Source organism: Bufo bufo, chromosome 9 (assembly GCF_905171765.1).
Source record: "Bufo bufo chromosome 9, aBufBuf1.1, whole genome shotgun sequence".
Taxonomy (NCBI): domain Eukaryota; kingdom Metazoa; phylum Chordata; class Amphibia; order Anura; family Bufonidae; genus Bufo; species Bufo bufo.
In genome coordinates this window covers 14,153,872-14,173,271 of record NC_053397.1, presented here as the reverse complement: position 1 = coordinate 14,173,271, position 19,400 = coordinate 14,153,872, and the positions used below count along the sequence as shown (strand labels likewise).

At 48.8% G+C, this 19,400-nt stretch overlaps 1 protein-coding gene across 3 annotated transcripts in view; it reads left to right on the top strand.

Moving 5' to 3' along the window:
- Positions 1 to 18,961, top strand: part of PLXNA1 (plexin A1) — a 278,496-nt gene extending 259,535 nt beyond the window's left edge. For 2 of the 3 annotated variants that reach the window (XM_040408571.1, XM_040408572.1), the window contains exons 24-33: positions 5,295 to 5,441; positions 5,851 to 5,904; positions 7,245 to 7,404; positions 8,204 to 8,307; positions 8,392 to 8,488; positions 9,270 to 9,460; positions 12,232 to 12,401; positions 13,936 to 14,148; positions 14,226 to 14,376; positions 16,054 to 18,961. In XM_040408571.1, coding sequence (XP_040264505.1) covers positions 5,295 to 5,441; positions 5,851 to 5,904; positions 7,245 to 7,404; positions 8,204 to 8,307; positions 8,392 to 8,488; positions 9,270 to 9,460; positions 12,232 to 12,401; positions 13,936 to 14,148; positions 14,226 to 14,376; positions 16,054 to 16,149 — 1,383 coding nt within the window. In that variant the 3' untranslated portion in view covers positions 16,150 to 18,961. The remainder of the gene's footprint in view (positions 1 to 5,294; positions 5,442 to 5,850; positions 5,905 to 7,244; positions 7,405 to 8,203; positions 8,308 to 8,391; positions 8,489 to 9,269; positions 9,461 to 12,231; positions 12,402 to 13,935; positions 14,149 to 14,225; positions 14,377 to 16,053) is intronic. The other variant, XM_040408573.1, reaches the window with a different exon arrangement.
- The last annotated feature ends 439 nt before the right edge of the window (positions 18,962 to 19,400 follow it).

The window sequence follows — 19,400 nt, the reverse complement described above, 5'->3', positions numbered from 1 at the left end:
TTTAAAGGGAGAAAAGCCCTGTGTTGCGGAACAGACCACTGAACTCAGATATTTAGGGGGTTCTGACTGTTCTAAAGGAACAGTTTGGATCATCCTAGACTTTTTGGAGGAGTAGTGAAGGGCGTGTGATACGTAGGACCCTCTAGATATTTTTGGGCCTTTCTTCATGGGTGGAAGTTGAAATGTTGGCGAGCGGAAGCCTCTGTGTATTTTATTCTGATTGATTCCACCGGGGGGAATGCAGATGGCGATCCCCACCCAGCTGAGACAGCGACGCGTTTCTAAATTGTTGTTGCTTTTTTTACACCATATGGGAAGAAATCAATATTGAGACATCAGAACGATCAAAATGAATTAAACTTCATGTAAAAAGAACAAAGAGCTTGCTTGGCGCTGAGTTCCGCAGCTGACGGTGTTTTTTTTTTATTCTTTGCTTAAAGGGGCACTCCACTCTTTGAGCCTCCTTTCAGGAAATTCCTTCTCTGTAACATAAAGCTATTGTGTCCACAGGTCACCTTGACTTACTCCATACTTGCTTGCTTTGCAAATTTTTACTAGTGTGGACATGCCCCCTTTTTGAAGGCCACACCCCCTTTCCACATAGGCACGCCTCCTTTTGACACATGTCACGCCCCCTCGGAGCATATATGGGCCCGCAGAGCTGCGACATCCCTGTGTCCTATACAGTTAGCGGTCATGGTGGGCCGATCAGCCTTCCATGCGTTCCCCGGAGATTTGCCAGCTTTTCTGGGAGTCCGGGAAGTCTCTTAGACAAACCAGGAGGGTTGTCAAGCAGGACCTAATCCTACTCAGCAGCTGAGGGGTTCGTTACAGTGTATCCGTGTAGTGAGTCTTCAGTAAGCTGACATCACAAACCCCTGCACTGTCCTGTTACTTCAGGCTGATAATGATAAACTGCACCGACACACTGCAGCGAAAGCAGCAGCCCTGTGAGACGTATAAGGTCTGGGTGTTCCTTTTCACTGTCAGCAAGCAGAGATCTTGGTGAACCACTGAAATATGAGGCAGATTACTAAGTAGCAGCCAGAATTAGCATTTTTCAGAAATCTGAGACCTGCACCAAGGGGAGAACGTATGAGCGCATTGGGGTGATTTCGTCCTGGGTTTGGGTCCCCTCTCGCCATATATATATTATTGGAATACCCCTTTAAGCAGTTGCACAGGTAGAGTTGCAGGCCTTTTTCTTGAATCCATACTCTGGCTTGCTCCCCTCCCCCGCCTGCTCCTGGTCCAGCGCGTTTCGATATCCGCTTCCTTCAGATAGAAAGACTTTGAGGTTTATTATTAAGCCGCCTGTTTGAAGGCTGAAAGTGGCCCTGTAATGTGCAGTAAGCTGGCGAAAGCGCTTCATACTCCGGGGACCCGCTTAATACGTACACCTACCCGCTCATTACCCGCTCTTAATGTAACGTGCTAATAGACTGCCGCCGTGCCCTCCGCGTCTTCTACTGCGGGCACTGAATGGAAAATCCAATCTGCGGACCTCAGGCGCCCGGAGTTCACATCCTCTACCAGCTTTACAGTATTTTCACTGCCGCCTCTCTGCCAAATGACCACTATACCATACAAGTGTAATTGGCAGCCTTGTGCCCGGGCGGACTGCGCCAGGTGTGTGGCTCACAAGCTCGTCAGCATTTGGCAGGAACGGACCCGAAGTATAAAACCTAAAGCTGTACCTTTTACACCTGTGGTTGTAAGTGATGGGTTCCTGGGCGCTGCCCACAGTACCTTGTGCCCACCGGTCGCCCAGTCCAATGCCAGTTGTGTAACTGAAGATTAATCACAGTATAATGAAACGTTCTGCAACTTTCTTATATACTTTGTTTCCATTCCTCACTATTTGCAAGATCTCTGCTTGCTCCTGAACTAGCACTTCTCACAGCTGACTGATTTGTTACAGTTGTATCCAGACCATCCTCTGGGTGGGATCTTTTATACGTGCACTGATACATTGTAACAAATATCAGGACAGGAGAGAGGTTTATGCTGCTGATAGAGGATCGTCTATACAGGATGCAAGTGTAACAAACCCTCAGTTCGGGAGAGTTAGCAGGTCTGGGTGGGAAATTTCAGTAAACAAGGATGTTCCTATTCACTGACAGCAAGCAGAGAGCGGTCTGTATAGTTTTCAGCCTGTGGATGTAAACGAGTATGTTCTCATTCACTGACTGCTTGCAGAGATTTTGGTGAAGATTGCACTATTTTCTGGCCTTAATTTTAGGGTAGGTCATCAATATCTGATCAGTGGGGGTCCAACTCCCGCCACCCAGATGGTCACATGGCTTTGGCGCAGCTCGGTCCCATACAATTGAATAGGGCTGAGCTGCAGTACCAAGCACAACCACTATCCGGTGGATGGCGCTGTGCTTGATAAGCTGTGAGGAAGCTCACTGGAAAACTGTGGCCTCTTCTAACAGCTGATCGGTGGGGGTCCTGGGTGTCAAGCCCCCTCAACCAACCCCCCCCAAATCCATACTGATAGCCTATCCTGAGGACAGGTCATCAGTATTAAACACTCGTAAATTTTGTGGCTTCTTTACGCCATAAATCCGGCCTGAAGCCATTGATCAATCCTCTCAAAGTATAGTAAAGCGATTGTGGATTAGATTGTGAGCTCCTGGGGCAAAAATGAGCACGGGGATTACAGTGTGCATGCAGCAAATGCTGCATATTAATACACATAACTCCCAGAATCCACCTCTTCAGTATCACCCCCCCCCCCCCCCCCCCATCCCGTCAGCCGGCTTCACCGCGTTGTCCCGGGCACCATAGATCCGTGTTTCCCAATAACTGTAACTTCTCAGATTTTGCTGAATATTTCCTCGGCCTGCAACATTGACAAACAGTCACTCACGTTAAGGTCGCCTGAAGGCGACTTCAGCCTAAATGTCACCGCCTGCTGTGATCGCTCCTGCCACATAATCGTTGGGCACCTCTTTGTACAGATTTGCGCCGGTCCCCGGGAGCACTAAGCCCCCAGACTCCATTACCCTCCGCCCGGAGGCTTTAGCTCGTATCGACCACCCAGCTTCCAATCCATTTCATCTTCATTACAAGTCGCCGGCTTCTTTCTCCTTGTACTTGTAGCCTGGCAGACCATCTGTTATCCCGCGCCTCTAGAGCGGTGCATTCTGGGAGGCCAGGCTGCAAACCTGGCGAGAATCCTCTCCACCTGTCAAGTCATCAGCCAATATGGCCGGGGATTGTCACCCAGCTTTCCCAGGAACAGATCCACCTGGCGGAAGAGCCCGTATGGATGCCTTACTGAGAGGGAGTTTGCATTTCCGGGCTCTAGAAAAGCTGGGTGACAGTTTTTTCCTCGTTTTTTAATCCTTTATGTATCCCTCGGCTCTCGGGGTCTGCGCAGTGATTTATCAGAAGTGCAATGAGACATTCCCCTCAAAGCGAGGCAAGAGACGGGGGAGAAAAATGACTCCGAAGTGTCGGGAAACGCGTGGTATTAGATGCCTGATGAGCTAGATCCTGTCACTAATGCTCTGCTCGCGTTTGTAGCTTTTCCGCTCGTGAACGCCGGCGTCTCCGGCTTTAATGTAGTGCGTTTAAAGGGAAGAGCTGTTCTTAAAGGGACCCTGCTCCTGGAGATGGTCCCTGTGAAATTGAGGCTTGTTCCCTAGCATTGCACAAGATGAGCAAAGTGCCAGTCAGGGGATTAGAAGAAGTAAACCCCACCCCCGTGTCATGTGACCCATCTCTGCTCTGCTGAATGGCTGAGTTGGTTTACAGTGGGGAGGGGCCTATTTTCCATGATGGCCACTTCGAGGCGCTGTTTTGCTGATTATTATTACACCAATTGTCAGATGTCTGCGGTGTCCTAATGGGGCCATATGGATGTGATGTAGGGGGGCCGCACTCGGTTAGCCTCCGAATGTCCATGTAGGTAAAGATGGCCGCATGCACAACAATTACCTCCCAGCTTTCCAACCTGCTCCTCCACCCGGGCACTGACCCTCTCACCGGTCTCCCAGAAAAATAAAAGGTGACGCCTCTTTATCTCCGGAACCATTAATTCTGGTCATTGGGGCCCGGCGCCGGCCGCTGCCTCACAGATCCCGCGCTTTGCTTTCTCCAAGTTGAATTAATGAAGCCGAGTTTGCAAATGAACCATAATTTCAAAGACAAGCGCGTTGTTGGAAGGTCTGGGGATGATGTATGCCTGCGCCCGCTCGTTAGCAGCTGTCTCTTTAATTACTGCAGATGCTAACGAGATGCGAACAGCATATGGTGACAGGGAAGTACTTGCACTTTTGCACCACGGCAGATCTGCATGTGAAAGCCGCGTCGCGCCAAGTCCGTGGTGACTGGGGGCACTCTTAATAGTGGGCTGTGTGCAGCATGGGCTCACCGTCCCCATCACACCCACACGCCTAGCAGGTGAAAATCGCTTTCCCCGCAGATCGATGGCTGTTGGAGGCGCGGGCGTGCAGGTAAACTGCGGTTTTATGCACAAAACCAAATTATTTTGGAAAACCTCACGACGGCATGAGTTTTGGCTACTATGTGTGGACTCCTTGTTCTGTATCAAAAGCTCCTAGTATCAGTTCATCCCTTTAACCCATGAGATGATGGTTTGTTATTTTGTGTTGGTGTCCGAGCTTGTTTTAACTCACTTGGTTTGCTCACAAAAACATGCAAAACAAAAGTTCAGAACTTTTTTTCTTTAATTCAACTTTTTGAAAACCCCCAAATTTGGTTGATGCCACCATGAACATTGTGCACCTGGTGGTTGGTGTAGACTGGATTTTATTGCGGTCTGTGTGAGATGTGGCGGAAGAGTCCAAGTTTAGGAACTAGACCTCAAGATATCAGCAGAGTAGGGCAGATCACGTTATACGTACACTCACCATATGTACTTGTTGGTGGATCTGACCAACTTTGGGGCCTCCTGTTCCATGGAACACTATAGAATCTGGAGGTCCGACCTCTGGGACTCCCACTGATCCTGAGATTGAACACTATTCCCCTCTGTGCGGTGGCACCCCGACCCTCCGCTGTGCAGGGAATTCCAGGACCGGTGCCTCAAGTGAATGGATCTGTGTCAGATGGTCAGGGTGGCCACTCTGCCAGAGGCACTAAATCAATGTTCTGTCCCCTTCGCTCTCAGGATCAGGGGGATCCCAGGGCTTTCGACCTGCACCAATCATGAAGTCACGGGATATGCTAGCCATATGGGATGGGAGTACCCCTTTAATGGTGATATAATTGGTTGTTTCCTGACTTTTCGTAACTTAAATGTCTCCTCTCGTCCTGTCCAGGAATGTGCCGGCGAGCCGCTGTTCATGCTCTACTGCGCCATCAAGCAACAGATGGAGAAGGGGCCGATTGACGCCATCACGGGAGAAGCCAGATATTCCCTGAGTGAAGACAAGCTCATCCGCCAGCAGATCGAATACAAGATGCTGGTCAGTCCTCCAGAACATGGTGTCCTTGCTAAATCTGAAATTGTTTTGGGTCAACTGGGCAAAGACTGTCTTTGAGTCTTTTCCTAAAATACTTGATGAGGAAAAGTCAACGTGGACGACCAAGGTTGGTCGTCCCATAGAAGCCTTAGACCTGTGTCCTCCATGTAGACGGGGTCGGCCATTTTGTTGTGGCCCAGTCCCGTCCCATACGTTCACCACAAGCACTGCTTGCTCGATGACTTACAGGCCCGGACTGAACGAGTCTGCGGCCGGTTTGAGCTGTTTGTAGTGATTTCCCCTCCGGTCATTTTACATTGGTCTTTTTTTTTTCTCTCTTTTTCTCTCGCCATCCTGTCTCTTCCTCCTCTGTGTGTCTCACTAATGTGGCTTGCCTGTTAATGGATTGAAGAATTCTTGTGCCGATGACGGGCTGAGCGATGAGTCATGTTGCCGCTCGCCTCAAGTAAGTTTACTCGCAGCGCCTCGCTCCCCCTCCTTCCGCTTTGCTGGTGGGAGGGGGGGGTCTATGACTGGGATCCTTCAATCCATTTCATGGTTTCATCTGGACGCAGTGAAATGCGCCCATAGACACTAGGATTGTGAATTGGTTTCCTTAGACCGCAATCTAATGTCTATGGGGCGGAACCGACCCGCGAGGCGGCTTATGAATGTCCTCAGAATTTTGCTGTCCCGTTCGGTTGCTTTGCTCATAGATGTGACAGACGTAATTGGAGGACTCCAGATAATCAGCGTCTAAGGGCAGTCTTACGTAAATAAAGCCATCAAGTAAATGTCCACTCCTGAATGCCATTTTTTTAATTGAAATTGGCCCAAATTCTGTGTTGATTGAGGCCGGAGACACATCTTGAATCAGGCCTAGTGTCCTTTTAGCAGTCAGGGCTGTTTTTCTGACACAAAGCTCCAAATCCCCAGCTTTAGATGTGATTAAATTCTCACTATCAGTAGTCCCCACTAGGGGGAGCTCACCGCATACAGCTTTACTATTAAATTCAATGTGTAAACAGTGCAAAAAGGGGTTGATTCATGAAGAAGGACACATGGACACCATATAGTGATCGCCCCTGGGGTTGTCTCTTTCAAAACAAAGTGGTGTTAAAAAGTGGACATTCACTTGAATCATCGTACATGGAGAAGTTCTGCAGCTTTCTAACATGCATTGTGCTTTAAATCCTCACAAGCAATATCTCTGTTTGCCAGCTGTGAATGTCTACCACATTGAGAGGCTGAAAACCCATCCTGGCTTAGCCTGGATTCGTTACAGTGTATCAGTGTGGGTAAACGCTACACTAGCAAAAACCTATCCTCGATTCCAAGCCGGTGGTTCTTACCTACACTGATACATTGTAACAATAAAACCTTCATGCTGCCATCTTAGACAAATGCCGCCTGGCTGTAGAGAAAGGGGGTAGAATCCGCAGGGCATATGCTGCATACAATCCATTCAGCCCAATTTCACTGCAGTAAATGCAGACGCCGCTGTTTATCGTTTTCGCCATTAGCGTCCTCCTCTTTGTGTCCAGGTCAGATGGATCGCCCCGATGATAATTGGTTCTAATTGGCGCAGTGATGCCTCTTGTTCACGGAGAGGGCTGGGGTTGTGTGCTCCGTATTCTCCTTCAGCAGGCAGTGGGTTTAATTCTGCATTTCGCACCTGCGTTCCCTGCTCCTTATTAAAGTCGTAAATTCTGGCAAAAAAGTAGTAGAATTTAATTAGCTGATTGCAGGTCGCACCGAACTCCCAGATGTTCTCGATCTTGTCACAATGAAAGCTCTTGTTTACAGACGCTGAACTGTGTGAACCCCGAGAATGAGAACGCCCCCGAAATTCCGGTGAAGGTGCTGAACTGCGACACCATAACCCAAGTGAAAGAGAAGCTGCTGGATGCTGTGTACAAGGGGGTCCCCTATTCCCAGAGACCCAAAGCGGGAGACATGGACCTTGGTAAGAGACTGCGGTCACGTCCCCCTGATGACTCCTCAGGAGGAGATGACCACCCCTCCAGTGAGCTGTCCACATGAGATAATATTGAGTGGGCTTCTTAGGTCAGGGCTCCAGAGATATCAGGAAAAGCCCTTTAAGGGAATAAGGCACAAATGTCTGACAGATGGGGTCCCATTTCTGGAGCCCTTGGGAGAAAGGTGTCTGAAGCTAGGAGACATGGTCCCTGGGAACATATTGAGAACCTGTACATTATGAGATTAGGAAATGTCTGACAGGGACCCCACCTGTTGGGAGAACAGGGCACCCCGACACCTGGCCGTCGGTATAAAGCAGCGGCAGGTTCGGCAATACGTGGAGCAGAGTTGTCGCTCTTCCCGTTGCAGTTCAGATGCACCTTTAATCAGGACCTGTCCGCCCTCCTGAATGTCTGCTTTAGTAGATTCTGGAGCATGTTTTCTTAGGACTCTGTGTTGTACTGTTATTCCTCCTATAAATACGAATAAATTGACAACTGGGTGGTACCAGCTGAGGGAGGGGGGTGTCCCTACACCGTCCAATCAGTGCTGATCTAGTCTGTGCAGGGACACACCCATTTTGAGGAATGGTAATAATCAGCTGTCGGTTGATTCAGAGATTTCCAGCAGGAATAACAGAAGGACTGCACCATGCAGCATTCTAAGAAAAGATGATCCGGAAGGGATTACTAGACAGACACATCAAGAGAGGCAGCAGGTCTCCTCCTTTAAGTCCGCGATGCGCCATCTTTAAGTGGCTTTCCTCTTTCTCATCCCTCCCGCAGAGTGGCGCCAGGGTAGGATGGCGAGAATAATCCTGCAAGACGAGGACGTGACAACCAAAATAGACAACGACTGGAAGCGCCTCAACACCCTGGCTCACTACCAGGTGCGTAGCGTCGCGTCTGTGCGCGAGCGTAATAAGCGCGTTCCCCTCCTGCGCGAGGTCACTCAGCAAGCTCCTCCCTTGCAGGTTATTGACGGATCTTCGGTCGCGCTGGTGCCCAAACAGAACTCCGCCTACAACATCTCCAACTCGTCTACGTTTACAAAGTCTCTGAGTAGATACGGTGAGTGCGCGACCCCGGGAGTGCCGGTCTCCTCCCATCAGGTCTACCGCTCAGGACAGGCCCTCAACATGAAGCCACCGCACAACCCCTTTAAGTCTTCCATGTGTTCATTTTGCAGTGGTGTATTTATTAAGGCTTCAGCCATAGCGGCCCCATTCTGCTTCTGGGTGGGGGGGGTACAACGGTGAGTGGTGAAGCTTTGGGGGGGGCATAGCACGACCCCCCCCCCGACCAATCAATGTCATATCCTCCAATGCAGCATCGTCTGCAGGTCAAGCAAATAATCCTCCGTTTAGTAAGTAATTGTAGCAGCAGAATGATCTCCAATCGAAAGAACTGATAGCGATGCTAAAATTAATTATCGCACATAATTGGCTTTGAAATGTCAACGCCGGAACGAGCCTGCGTCAGCTATTATAGGTGTCGTTTATGGGGGGAGTCATAAAAATCTGCATAGAAATGAAGCATTATCCTGGAAAGCTTGTGAGAAATGTTCATGGTAGACGGCCACACGTGAATGACGGAGACGCTCTTAAAGGGCCACTAACCCCAACACTATCCGCTTAGAATGGCGCAGCAGCTGCTAATCATACCGTTGTATCTACAGGAGGATTCACACGTGGTGGATTTGCGGAGGTAAAAATCCACTGTGGATTACAGTACTAGGCAAGATACTACAACTCCCAGCATGCCCTGAGAGCCCCCCAAACAGACCCCCATGGGTTGTAGACTGCTTTGGCTAAAGTCATCCTCTAATGACCCATTTATCTACTCTTTCCAGAGAGCATGCTGCGGACGGCGTCCAGCCCTGACAGCCTGCGCTCCCGCACGCCAATGATCACCCCCGACCTGGAGAGCGGCACCAAACTCTGGCACCTGGTGAAGAACCACGACCATCTGGACCAGCGAGAGGGAGACCGGGGGAGCAAGATGGTGTCTGAGATCTACCTGACCAGGTTGTTGGCCACCAAGGTAAGCCATCTGGTTAATTTCAATCACAGTGTTAATATCCTGGAAGCCCCCCCGTTGAGGGGGGAGGGGTTGCAGAGCGGGGCTCGGGTCTGCACATATAGATCCGAGGGGTAGTAGAGCGGAGCAAGGGGCCTGAACGTATAGATCTAAAGGGATTGTCGTGCAAAGCGATGGGGCTGCCTGTGTAGCGAGGGGCAAGAGGCTTGAACGTAGAGATCTGGAGGGATTGTAGTGCGGGGCGAGGGGGCTGCACGTATAGATCCGGAGGGGTTGTAGTGCGGCCGAGGGGCCTGAACGTATAGATCTGGAGGGGTTGTAGTGCGGCCGAGGGGCCTGAACGTATAGATCTGGAGGGATTGTAGTGCGGGGCGAGGGGGCTGAACGTATAGATCCGGAGGGATTGTAGTGCGGGGCGAGGGGGCTGAACGTATAGATCCGGAGGGGTTGTAGTGCGGGGCGAGGGGGCGGAACGTATAGATCTGGAGGGATTGTAGTGCGGGGCGAGGGGGCTGCACATACAGATCTGGAGGGGATGTAGTGCGGGGCGAGGGGGCTGCACATACAGATCTGGAGGGATTGTAGTGCGGGGCGAGGGGGCTGAACGTATAGATCTGGAGGGATTGTAGTGCGGGGCGAGGGGGCTGCACGTATAGATCTGGAGGGATTGTAGTGCGGGGCGAGGGGGCTGCACGTATAGATCTGGAGGGATTGTAGTGCGGGGCGAGGGGGCTGCACGTATAGATCTGGAGGGATTGTAGTGCGGGGCGAGGGGGCTGAACGTATAGATCTGGAGGGATTGTAGTGCGGGGCGAGGGGGCTGCACGTATAGATCTGGAGGGATTGTAGTGTGGGGCGAGGGGGCTGCACGTATAGATCTGGAGGGATTGTAGTGCGGGGCGAGGGGGCTGAACGTATAGATCTGGAGGGATTGTAGTGTGGGGCGAGGGGGCTGCACGTATAGATCTGGAGGGGTTGTAGTGCGGCCCGAGGGGCCTGAACGTATAGATCCGGAGGGATTGTAGTGCGGGGCGAGGGGGCTGAACGTATAGATCCGGAGGGATTGTAGTGCGGGGCGAGGGGGCGGAACGTATAGATCCGGAGGGATTGTAGTGCGGGGCGAGGGGGCTGAACGTATAGATCTGGAGGGATTGTAGTGCGGGGCGAGGGGGCTGCACGTATAGATCTGGAGGGATTGTAGTGTGGGGCGAGGGGGCTGCACGTATAGATCTGGAGGGGTTGTAGTGCGGGGCGAGGGGGCTGCACGTATAGATCTGGAGGGATTGTAGTGCGGGGCGAGGGGGCTGCACGTATAGATCTGGAGGGATTGTAGTGCGGGGCGAGGGGGCTGCACGTATAGATCTGGAGGGATTGTAGTGCGGGGCGAGGGGGCTGAACGTATAGATCTGGAGGGATTGTAGTGCGGGGCGAGGGGGCTGAACGTATAGATCTTACTATAATGAAAATTCTGCAACTTTGAGTTTCAACACATTTTAAAGATCTCTCTCGGCTGTCAGTGAATGGAAAGATCCTTGTTTACGTCCAGAGGCAGAGAGAGCTCTGATTCACTACCTGTGCTGTCTAGATATGATTCATGCAGATGTTTCTTTTCACTGACAGCAAGATTTCCTTAAAATAGTGAAGAACTGAAACACTCTGTTGCAAAGCTGCACAACATGCAATGATTAAAGGGGTTGTGCCAAGTCTTAAATGTATCCCCTACCTGATTGGTGGGGGTCTGACCGGTGGTCCTGTCACTGATCCCAGCGGTCAGACCCCCACTGTTCCCTGATACGTTTAAAACGTGGCACCCCCCCCCCTTTAAGGTCTTTCTTTTATAAGAGACAGGAATCGGCCTTTAAAATGAATATTCATTTCTCTGTAGTTATCTGATAATCCGCAGGATGCGATCTTGTCCCTGCCGATCCGGTAAATGCAGGATTCATGGGAATTTCCTTATATATCCATATATGTTCATTGGCTGATGATGCGCAGTCTCCCCCGATGACCGCAGTTAGCAGCAGAACGTACCTTCCTCTACAGCAGATAGTCTGATTGGGGGGATTACCGCAGCGGACGACCGGTTATGACATCGCTTTATAATGAGTGTATAACAAGTTTCCTCTATAGACCCCCGCTAATTGTGGGGGCTGCAAACCTCCCCCCATATACGTTCAGACTGCGGTGAGCCGGATATCTAGCGGTATTATCAATGGATATTAATGGCGATTCCTCCTGTAATGAGCTCCGTAAAGTCTAATAACGGGTAACACTACAGGGAGAATCTGCCGCCAGAGAGCTTTCATCTCACTTCCCTGACAACAGATCCTAGAGGATCGCTGCAGTAATGTGTATTCCCTCCTAAAATCGGTTTATCTGCTTCCTGGAAAGCTGGGTGACGATCAACATGGCCGCCATTATGATCCTGATTGTCACCAGTCTGTACCAGACTCCTGAGTGATGTGGCTGCGCAGATATTCAGTGATACAGCGCCTGCGCCCATCTATAGTAAAGCAGATTTGACATTCGGGGACCTGGGAAAGCTGGGTGACAACCCCCAGGAAGAGCCACAATGGCGGCCATATTGGTTGTTATTGTACTTACTGCGAGTTTCTTAAAGGGGTATTCTCAGAATGACAGCTTATCACCTATCAACAGGATACCGTCCAAACGGCTGGGATGATGATGATTCAGGGGGTTGTAGTAGAAATGATGAGACTCCTGTGTGCTATATTTGCACTGTGTATTCTTACCGCCCTCCTCTCTCTGCACAGGGCACGCTGCAGAAATTCGTGGACGATTTATTTGAGACCATCTTCAGCACCGCCCACCGCGGCAGCGCGCTGCCTCTCGCCATCAAGTACATGTTTGACTTCCTGGACGAGCAGGCGGATAAGCACCAAATCACAGACTACGACGTGCGGCATACATGGAAGAGCAACTGGTAAGTGACCCCCGTAGTGGTGCGGGGGTTAAAATCTATTAAAGGGGTCGTCCAATCTTATTTATTGCAACTTTCTACCATAAGCGGTTTCACTATTTTCAACATCTCTGCTTGCTTTTGTTCAATGGAGACCTGATACGTCTCACAGCTGAGGATTTGTCACATCCAGTCCAGACGATCCTCTGTGACAACCTGGACTGCAGATACATTTTACCCTCATTGATGGTTTGTTACAATGTATCAGGACAGGGGAGAGATTTGTGCCGCTGGCGCGCTGCTTTCACAGAGGATTTTCTGCACTGGATACGATTGTAACAAACTTCAGCTGTGAGAAATCAGTTCCTTGTGTGTGTGTGTGTGTGGGGGGGGGTTCATTTCAGTGACAGCAAGCAGTGATTTTGTAAAGGATGAGAAATTGAAGCTAAGTACATTGGAAAGTTGCGGAACATTTGATTAGACAAAGATTCAGCTTTATGTACGGGCAACCAGATTTCGGGGCATGATTAACCCTTTCTCAACCCCAAGCTCCGTCCCTCTGACTGCTGCTCAGTTCACACCTAGGTTAATCAGGTCTCCACCTAGATTTCCAGTATTTTTGATGGTGAGAAGAGTTTAGTCTGCAGCATGGAGTCCGGCGGTGACTGTTTGCATCCACTGGTGTGAACGGAGCCATGCACCCGGAGCAGAACTCCCAATCCTTCTCATTATCCATGGGAAGCTTCCTGGCCGGCTCCCGTGAATCTCATCCACCTCAATTTCACATCTCCAACTGCGGCAGACTCTTCCTCCTGCCGGTCCGTCCTGCTATTTCTTCCCCCTCCTGGGGCAGGTTCTCTCAGCTTTGTGTCCAGTCACCTTTACATGGTCCCTGGGGGGTTCCCACTCTCATCCTTCGTTCTGGTTGTGTGATTGCGTCTCGTCGCCATTCTCCTGCCAGCGGGACGTCCCCTTGCGTGACATTTATAATGTGGCAGATAAATTGCTTTGGCGCGGTTCAACAGCCGCCAGTAATTAGTGATGGAGACTGGAGCAATGTATGTATCTATAGAGGGATGTTAACCCTTCAGCTCCCCCAGCAGAGGTAACATATGTTGTAATGCAAGTACAGATGCACCTTGGAAAGCCCTCTCCTTTATTTAGGGAGCACTGCCCCTTTAAAGGGCATCTGTCAGCAGTTTTGTACCTATGACACTGGCTGACCTGTTACATGTGTACTTTGCAGCTGTGTTGGTCCGATGTTCATATGTGCCCGCATTGCTGAGAAAAATGATGTTTTAATATATGCAAATGAGCCTCTAGGAGCAACGGGGGCGTTACCATTACACCTAGAGGCTCTGCTCCTGCTGCACCCTCTGCTTTTTGATTGACAGGGCCAGGTGTGATGACGTTTACACTGCCTGGTCCTGTCAATCAAAGTGCAGAGGACCACTGCCTGGTCCTCTTAAAGGTATACACACCTGCGTATTAGATCTGGCATTAGCGAGGTAGCCAGCCCGCTGGTCCCATGGCTCCTGACCACTCTTCTTTCTTCCAGTTTACCCCTGAGGTTCTGGGTGAACGTGATCAAGAACCCTCAGTTCGTTTTCGACATTCACAAGAACAGCATCACGGACGCCTGCCTGTCGGTGGTGGCGCAGACATTCATGGACTCTTGTTCTACGTCAGAGCACAAATTGGGCAAAGATTCCCCCAGTAACAAGCTGCTGTACGCCAAGGACATCCCCAACTACAAGAGCTGGGTGGAGAGGTGAGCCATGGCGGCGCCGTCTGCTTTTGCAGCTTCCCTCGCCTTGGAACCGTTATTTATTGTTCTCCTTTTTGCAGGTATTACGCGGACATCGCCAAAATGCCGGTAATCAGTGACCAAGATATGAGCGCCTACCTGGCCGAACAGTCCCGGTTACATCTCAGTCAGTTCAACAGCATGAGCGCCCTGCACGAAATCTACTCCTACATCACCAAGTACAGGGATGAGGTGAGTGCACGCTCACATTACACTGTCCTATGGGCGACATGGAAGCCGTGACCCCGTCAGCGATGCTCTCCGCAATGGAGATTTATCCCAAAAAGTTGGAGCAGTGACCCATAACAAACGGGTCACTGGGGCTCTGCTTGTTTTGAGAACTCTCTCCTATTATATCACTATCCCCATCATCCTCCCCCACCGTCTAAGTTGCGACTATGTATTTAGCGGTAATTTCCCTTATTATGGTGATTATAATTGTATTGGTAATAATTGAGGCTGTAACAAGTGTTGTGACAGCAGCGAAATGTCAGAAGGGCCACGACGTGATTATCCCGGGAGGAGGGGGTGATTAGTGCTGACACAGATTACTAAGGGAAAGGTTGTTATTTTTTTACTTGAAGAAAACGTAAAAAAAAAAAAAGTGACTGATGGCGAAACGTTGCGGTGCATATAGGACCACCCCCCTTACGTCTCGCTACATAAGGAAGAAGCCAGTATACATGAGAGTTAGTTTTTGGCCCACCAGAGCCAGGTTGACATTGACCAACGCTGGTGGAGTCGGCCTTTAAGGTTATGGAGAGACCCAGGGTAGAATTAGGGGGATACACTGTTTCCAAAGCTCCTATTCACTTCTATGGAATCACGTAGCAAAGCCCACATGGCTGTTTCCGTAACCCCAGCCACCGAAGACACATGGTTATTTGAATACCCACCGATGCCAAGAATTGCAGAAGACTTTAGCCCCCTGACTGTGGTTAAACCAATGGGCATTATGGAAACCAGTCTGTACTCTCATTGGTGGTCTCCATAACTCCCCTTTAATTCATTGGAGGGGGACCAGCCCCAAAAGGTGAAGGTCCAAGTGGCCGTACTCTATATCTCAACACTTATTTTGACCACTACAACCGGCCTTAAGTGGCAGCATATCTCCCATGAGAACACCGAAGCGGACATGCTGATACTCAATATGCCCGATCTTTCTTTTACCCTCCACTGATTGGCTTCTTCCGTTGGCTTAGTTTATCAGATCTGGGTGGTCCAGAGATCGCATGGCCAAAGGGGACTGACTCCATTCTGTCATATATAGACCCCTAATGTCCTGCGGCATACCTTCCATGAAGGCTGGCCACGGATCGCTAGTGGGGGGCGGTGCTGAACTTATCCTGTTCCTGACACGAAAACATTGCATTTTCATGCAGCTGCCACTAGGGGGAGCTTCCATTACAGTCAATGCTAAATGTATAAATTCCTATGCACTGAGCTCCCCCTAGTGGCGGCCTCAAGCATTCAGTTTTATAATAGTATGAAGGGAGTTCAGAATGAGAGCCATATTAATAAAGCACCTATTCCTCTTTTTCCAACATGAAGTCGGTGAGGCTGACTTTTTTTATTAGTTTTTCTTTTCTTTTATAATCAATTTTTTTCCCCACTTAATAAAATAAAAAAAATTGTATATTTGTGAGAGATCTGGGGTGTTCCCCGTTGCCTAGGATTGTTTATCTAGTTTTATAGTGTGCATGCGTTAAAGGGGGCCCATAGTACTTTTTGCTATGGGGCCCTTTGAGATCTATGTACCCCTGACTAATGTCCAGTGGTTAAATACTTTTGGCCAGCCTTTCCAGGGTCTGCACCAAATATACAGTGTCCACTGTCGGAGCATTACCAAACTCTTGTCTCGTCTTTCAGATCTTAACTGCGCTGGAAAAGGATGAACAAGCGAGAAGACAACGGCTACGAAGTAAATTGGAACAAGTCATCGACACAATGTCGCTCAGCAGTTGAAGTCTATGGGGGTCTGTGCGAGAACGGTCTCCTAGCAGTGGCTACTGAGTGAGAGAGAGACGGAGGGGAGCACTATAAACTGACCACACTCCAACTCATGTGGCCTTCGAAATCCACGAGCTGCAGAACTGGACTGGAACTTTCTTGAAAAAAAATAAAAATAAAATCTTTGTACATAAAGACTCTAGAGACCATTTCAAAGAACAGCATAGAAACCTTTATAAATGGATACAAAAAAAAAATTTAAGGGACTCCAAAAATTTCAATACAAATTAAACTATAGATTTAAGACAATGAGAGCTGCCTGCGCGTTCCGAGGGGGGAGAGGAACCTCCGTCGGCCATGGAAAAGACGTGACCCAATGGGCGGAGACAAAAAAAAGAAAATCCTTTCCTTTGGCTGCCTACATTTCTAGGTCAAAGAAACAAAAAAAAGATGTCCTCTCTCTCTCTTTGGCTTTCGGTCACTAGTGTTACTGCTACATTTGCACAATTTAACAAAATTCCGGGGTTTTTAAAGAAATAATGAAAAAAAATATACAAAAAAAAAAATTCATCGAAAAACAATCTGATAAAGGAATGTGTTTGTGTTCTCAGACAATAAAAAGGTCACAGAATCCCACAAATCCCGCCCCCGCGGAACGGACAAGTAAACCAGAACCTTTGATATTTTTCTAGACTATATTCTGTGCCATGTTCATTTCAATGTTGTTTTAGTGAATACAAAAAAGCAAAAAAAGTTTTTTGTTTTTTAAGAAGAATGGGGGGGAGGGAGGGTTCAAGGTAGAAAGTGACAGAGGTGGAAAATCAGTTCTCTTCCTTGATCCCATGTATCTTATTTAGGAATGAATTGTGATTTTAATTTTTTTTAATTTTCAGAAATATTGTTGGAAATGTTTGACATCAAATGGCTGCAGAAAGCACAGAGATTCACAAAATGAATGTACATATATATGGTCTTGGTTGGCAGAGCTTACCCACAATGCTTTGCTGCGTTAGATAATTATGTGGGCATTAATATATATATATAAATATACTGTCTCTGGTTACAATTTATGGTACAGGAAATTACGGAAGTGCTGAGTGGTTTAGTGTCGTCCTAATTTATTATAAATTCCGGTCTGTACACGAAGGAAGGGGATTGGAGAAAGTAAACACTGAAGTTCATACAACCGTCCCAAAAATTTGGAGGACCAGGCGTGATAAGCTGGTGCTTCTTTGGAGCATTCTGGCTAGGACTTGCATGGGTGGGCTCTTGTCATCAGAAGCACGATTGATGAATTGCTTAATTTTTGTTTTTGAGTCCCTTAGTCAGTGGCGCCAAAAGTGGTTTATGAGTCTCCTTGTGTCCAATGTTACTATGTATCCCCTTCCCCCCCCAAGTCCTGACCCCTACACCAGTTATAGATTACTAAGCTTGAATTCTAAAACGCGTCAGTGTTCAATAAGGATGAAGATTATAAAGGTCTGGGTTGCTGATTCAGTCCTACTTTGCTCAGGCCAATTACACATTACTAATTGGAATATACTATATCATGAATCGACTCTGTCATTGGCCAACATTATGGTTCTTATCTGCTCCTGTGGTCAAGTCTGACCTTTGTCTGGTTGGTCATTGTCCAACTGAAGAGTCATTCAGTTAACAGTGGCAGTGACATCACTGAACCATGAGTAGTGAGACTGTGATGTCACAGGAAACTGATGGACTGCAGTCTCTTCCAGTTTGCAGGCCACCTCGGGGTGACCACCTAACACATAGACGCTGACGTATGGGTCACTCAGGACTATGGGACCACTGGACCGTCTCCAAGGGTTACATCAACTTCATGATGGTGTCCATGGAGGGGAACAGAAATGAGTCACTATGAGAACACAGCCCAGTATGTAGACAAATCATCTAGCCACCAACGTCCATGGCTCGATAGACCGGTAGTAGAAAGCTAATGTCTCAGATGACAGCAGCCTGATGGGGAATGAGCAACGCGTCGCCCGTAGTCAGTAAAGTGCACTTCCACCAAAGATAACCTACCTAAGAGAGTCCTGTATCCAATGGTGTTTATCTGCCCAGAGAACACAAGGGGCCCATCATTTTGCAGGTTATTTGCAAATATGTCAAAGCAGTTTACCCAATGGAAATGGCAGTCAGGTCACAACCCAAAAATGTAACTGGTATTCTGACCACCGACCTGGCCTCGAATAGCAGCAGCGCCCATCTACTGGTATATATGGCGGCCCAGTCAATACAGCACTTGACATTGCCCACCCCGGTCAGAGGAGTATGCATCACTTTGTAGGTTTGTTATGCCTTCTCTGCACAGTGGAGCTTGCACCTCTCCTAGCAAAGATCCCCCCCAAACATGGTGTCCGGGGGCGTTTACTCTTTATATTAGTGACCTGGTCCCTAATGGAGAGAAGGTGGAGACTGATGAGCCAAGTGCACCATGGTGATCAGTTACTGGAAGGTGTTGCTGACCCCTCTGCGGGGGGTTAAATAATTTTAGTGGGAACCTAGAGGTTCAGTTGTGTGACTGATGAAGTGAACAACATTCTCCCCCCTTAAGCCCTGGTGGGTCAGGGCAAGCAGCTTGTCCGTTTAACCCGTTGCTGCAGTGAAGTGCAGCAATGGCAGATTCAGGCCTGTAGCCAAAAAAACACGAAACCCCCCCCCCCCCCCCCCCCCCTCTGGTTGTGACTCGACGCCCGCTGAGCCATTCTCTGTAAATATCTTACTATTTTAATGTCGCTCAGATTTAGTACCTGTAAATAAAATCCTCGCATCACAAAGAGATTAAACATTTTTGCTAAATAAAAAACGACTCATTGTGTCATTGCTTCTGCTCTTCAGTCTCTGGGGGAAAGGGGTCTATTAAATCAATGTAAAAATGTTATCTCCTGCATCCATAGACTGAACTGCTTCTATTTTGTTCATAACAATAGTACCACTAGGGGGCGACAGTGCAGCAGGGTGTCTGCACCGTATGGCAGTTGCAGTGAATCCGAGTTCATGGACAGAACAGTGGTAACAGACTAATAGAGTCTCCAGGTGTGAAGGAGTACAGCTCCGTAGACCGCAATAGATAGTTCTGCTATCCAGCTTGACCAGGCCCAACATCCCCACCTTCTAGTGATGAGATGACTCTGCTGACCTTGCTGTGTAATTATAAGAAGGTCACTCTGCGGCCCCAAATCACTATTAATATGACTGTTTACCCCAACCTCTAGAGAAAACAATTCTCACTGTTCCTCTAATAA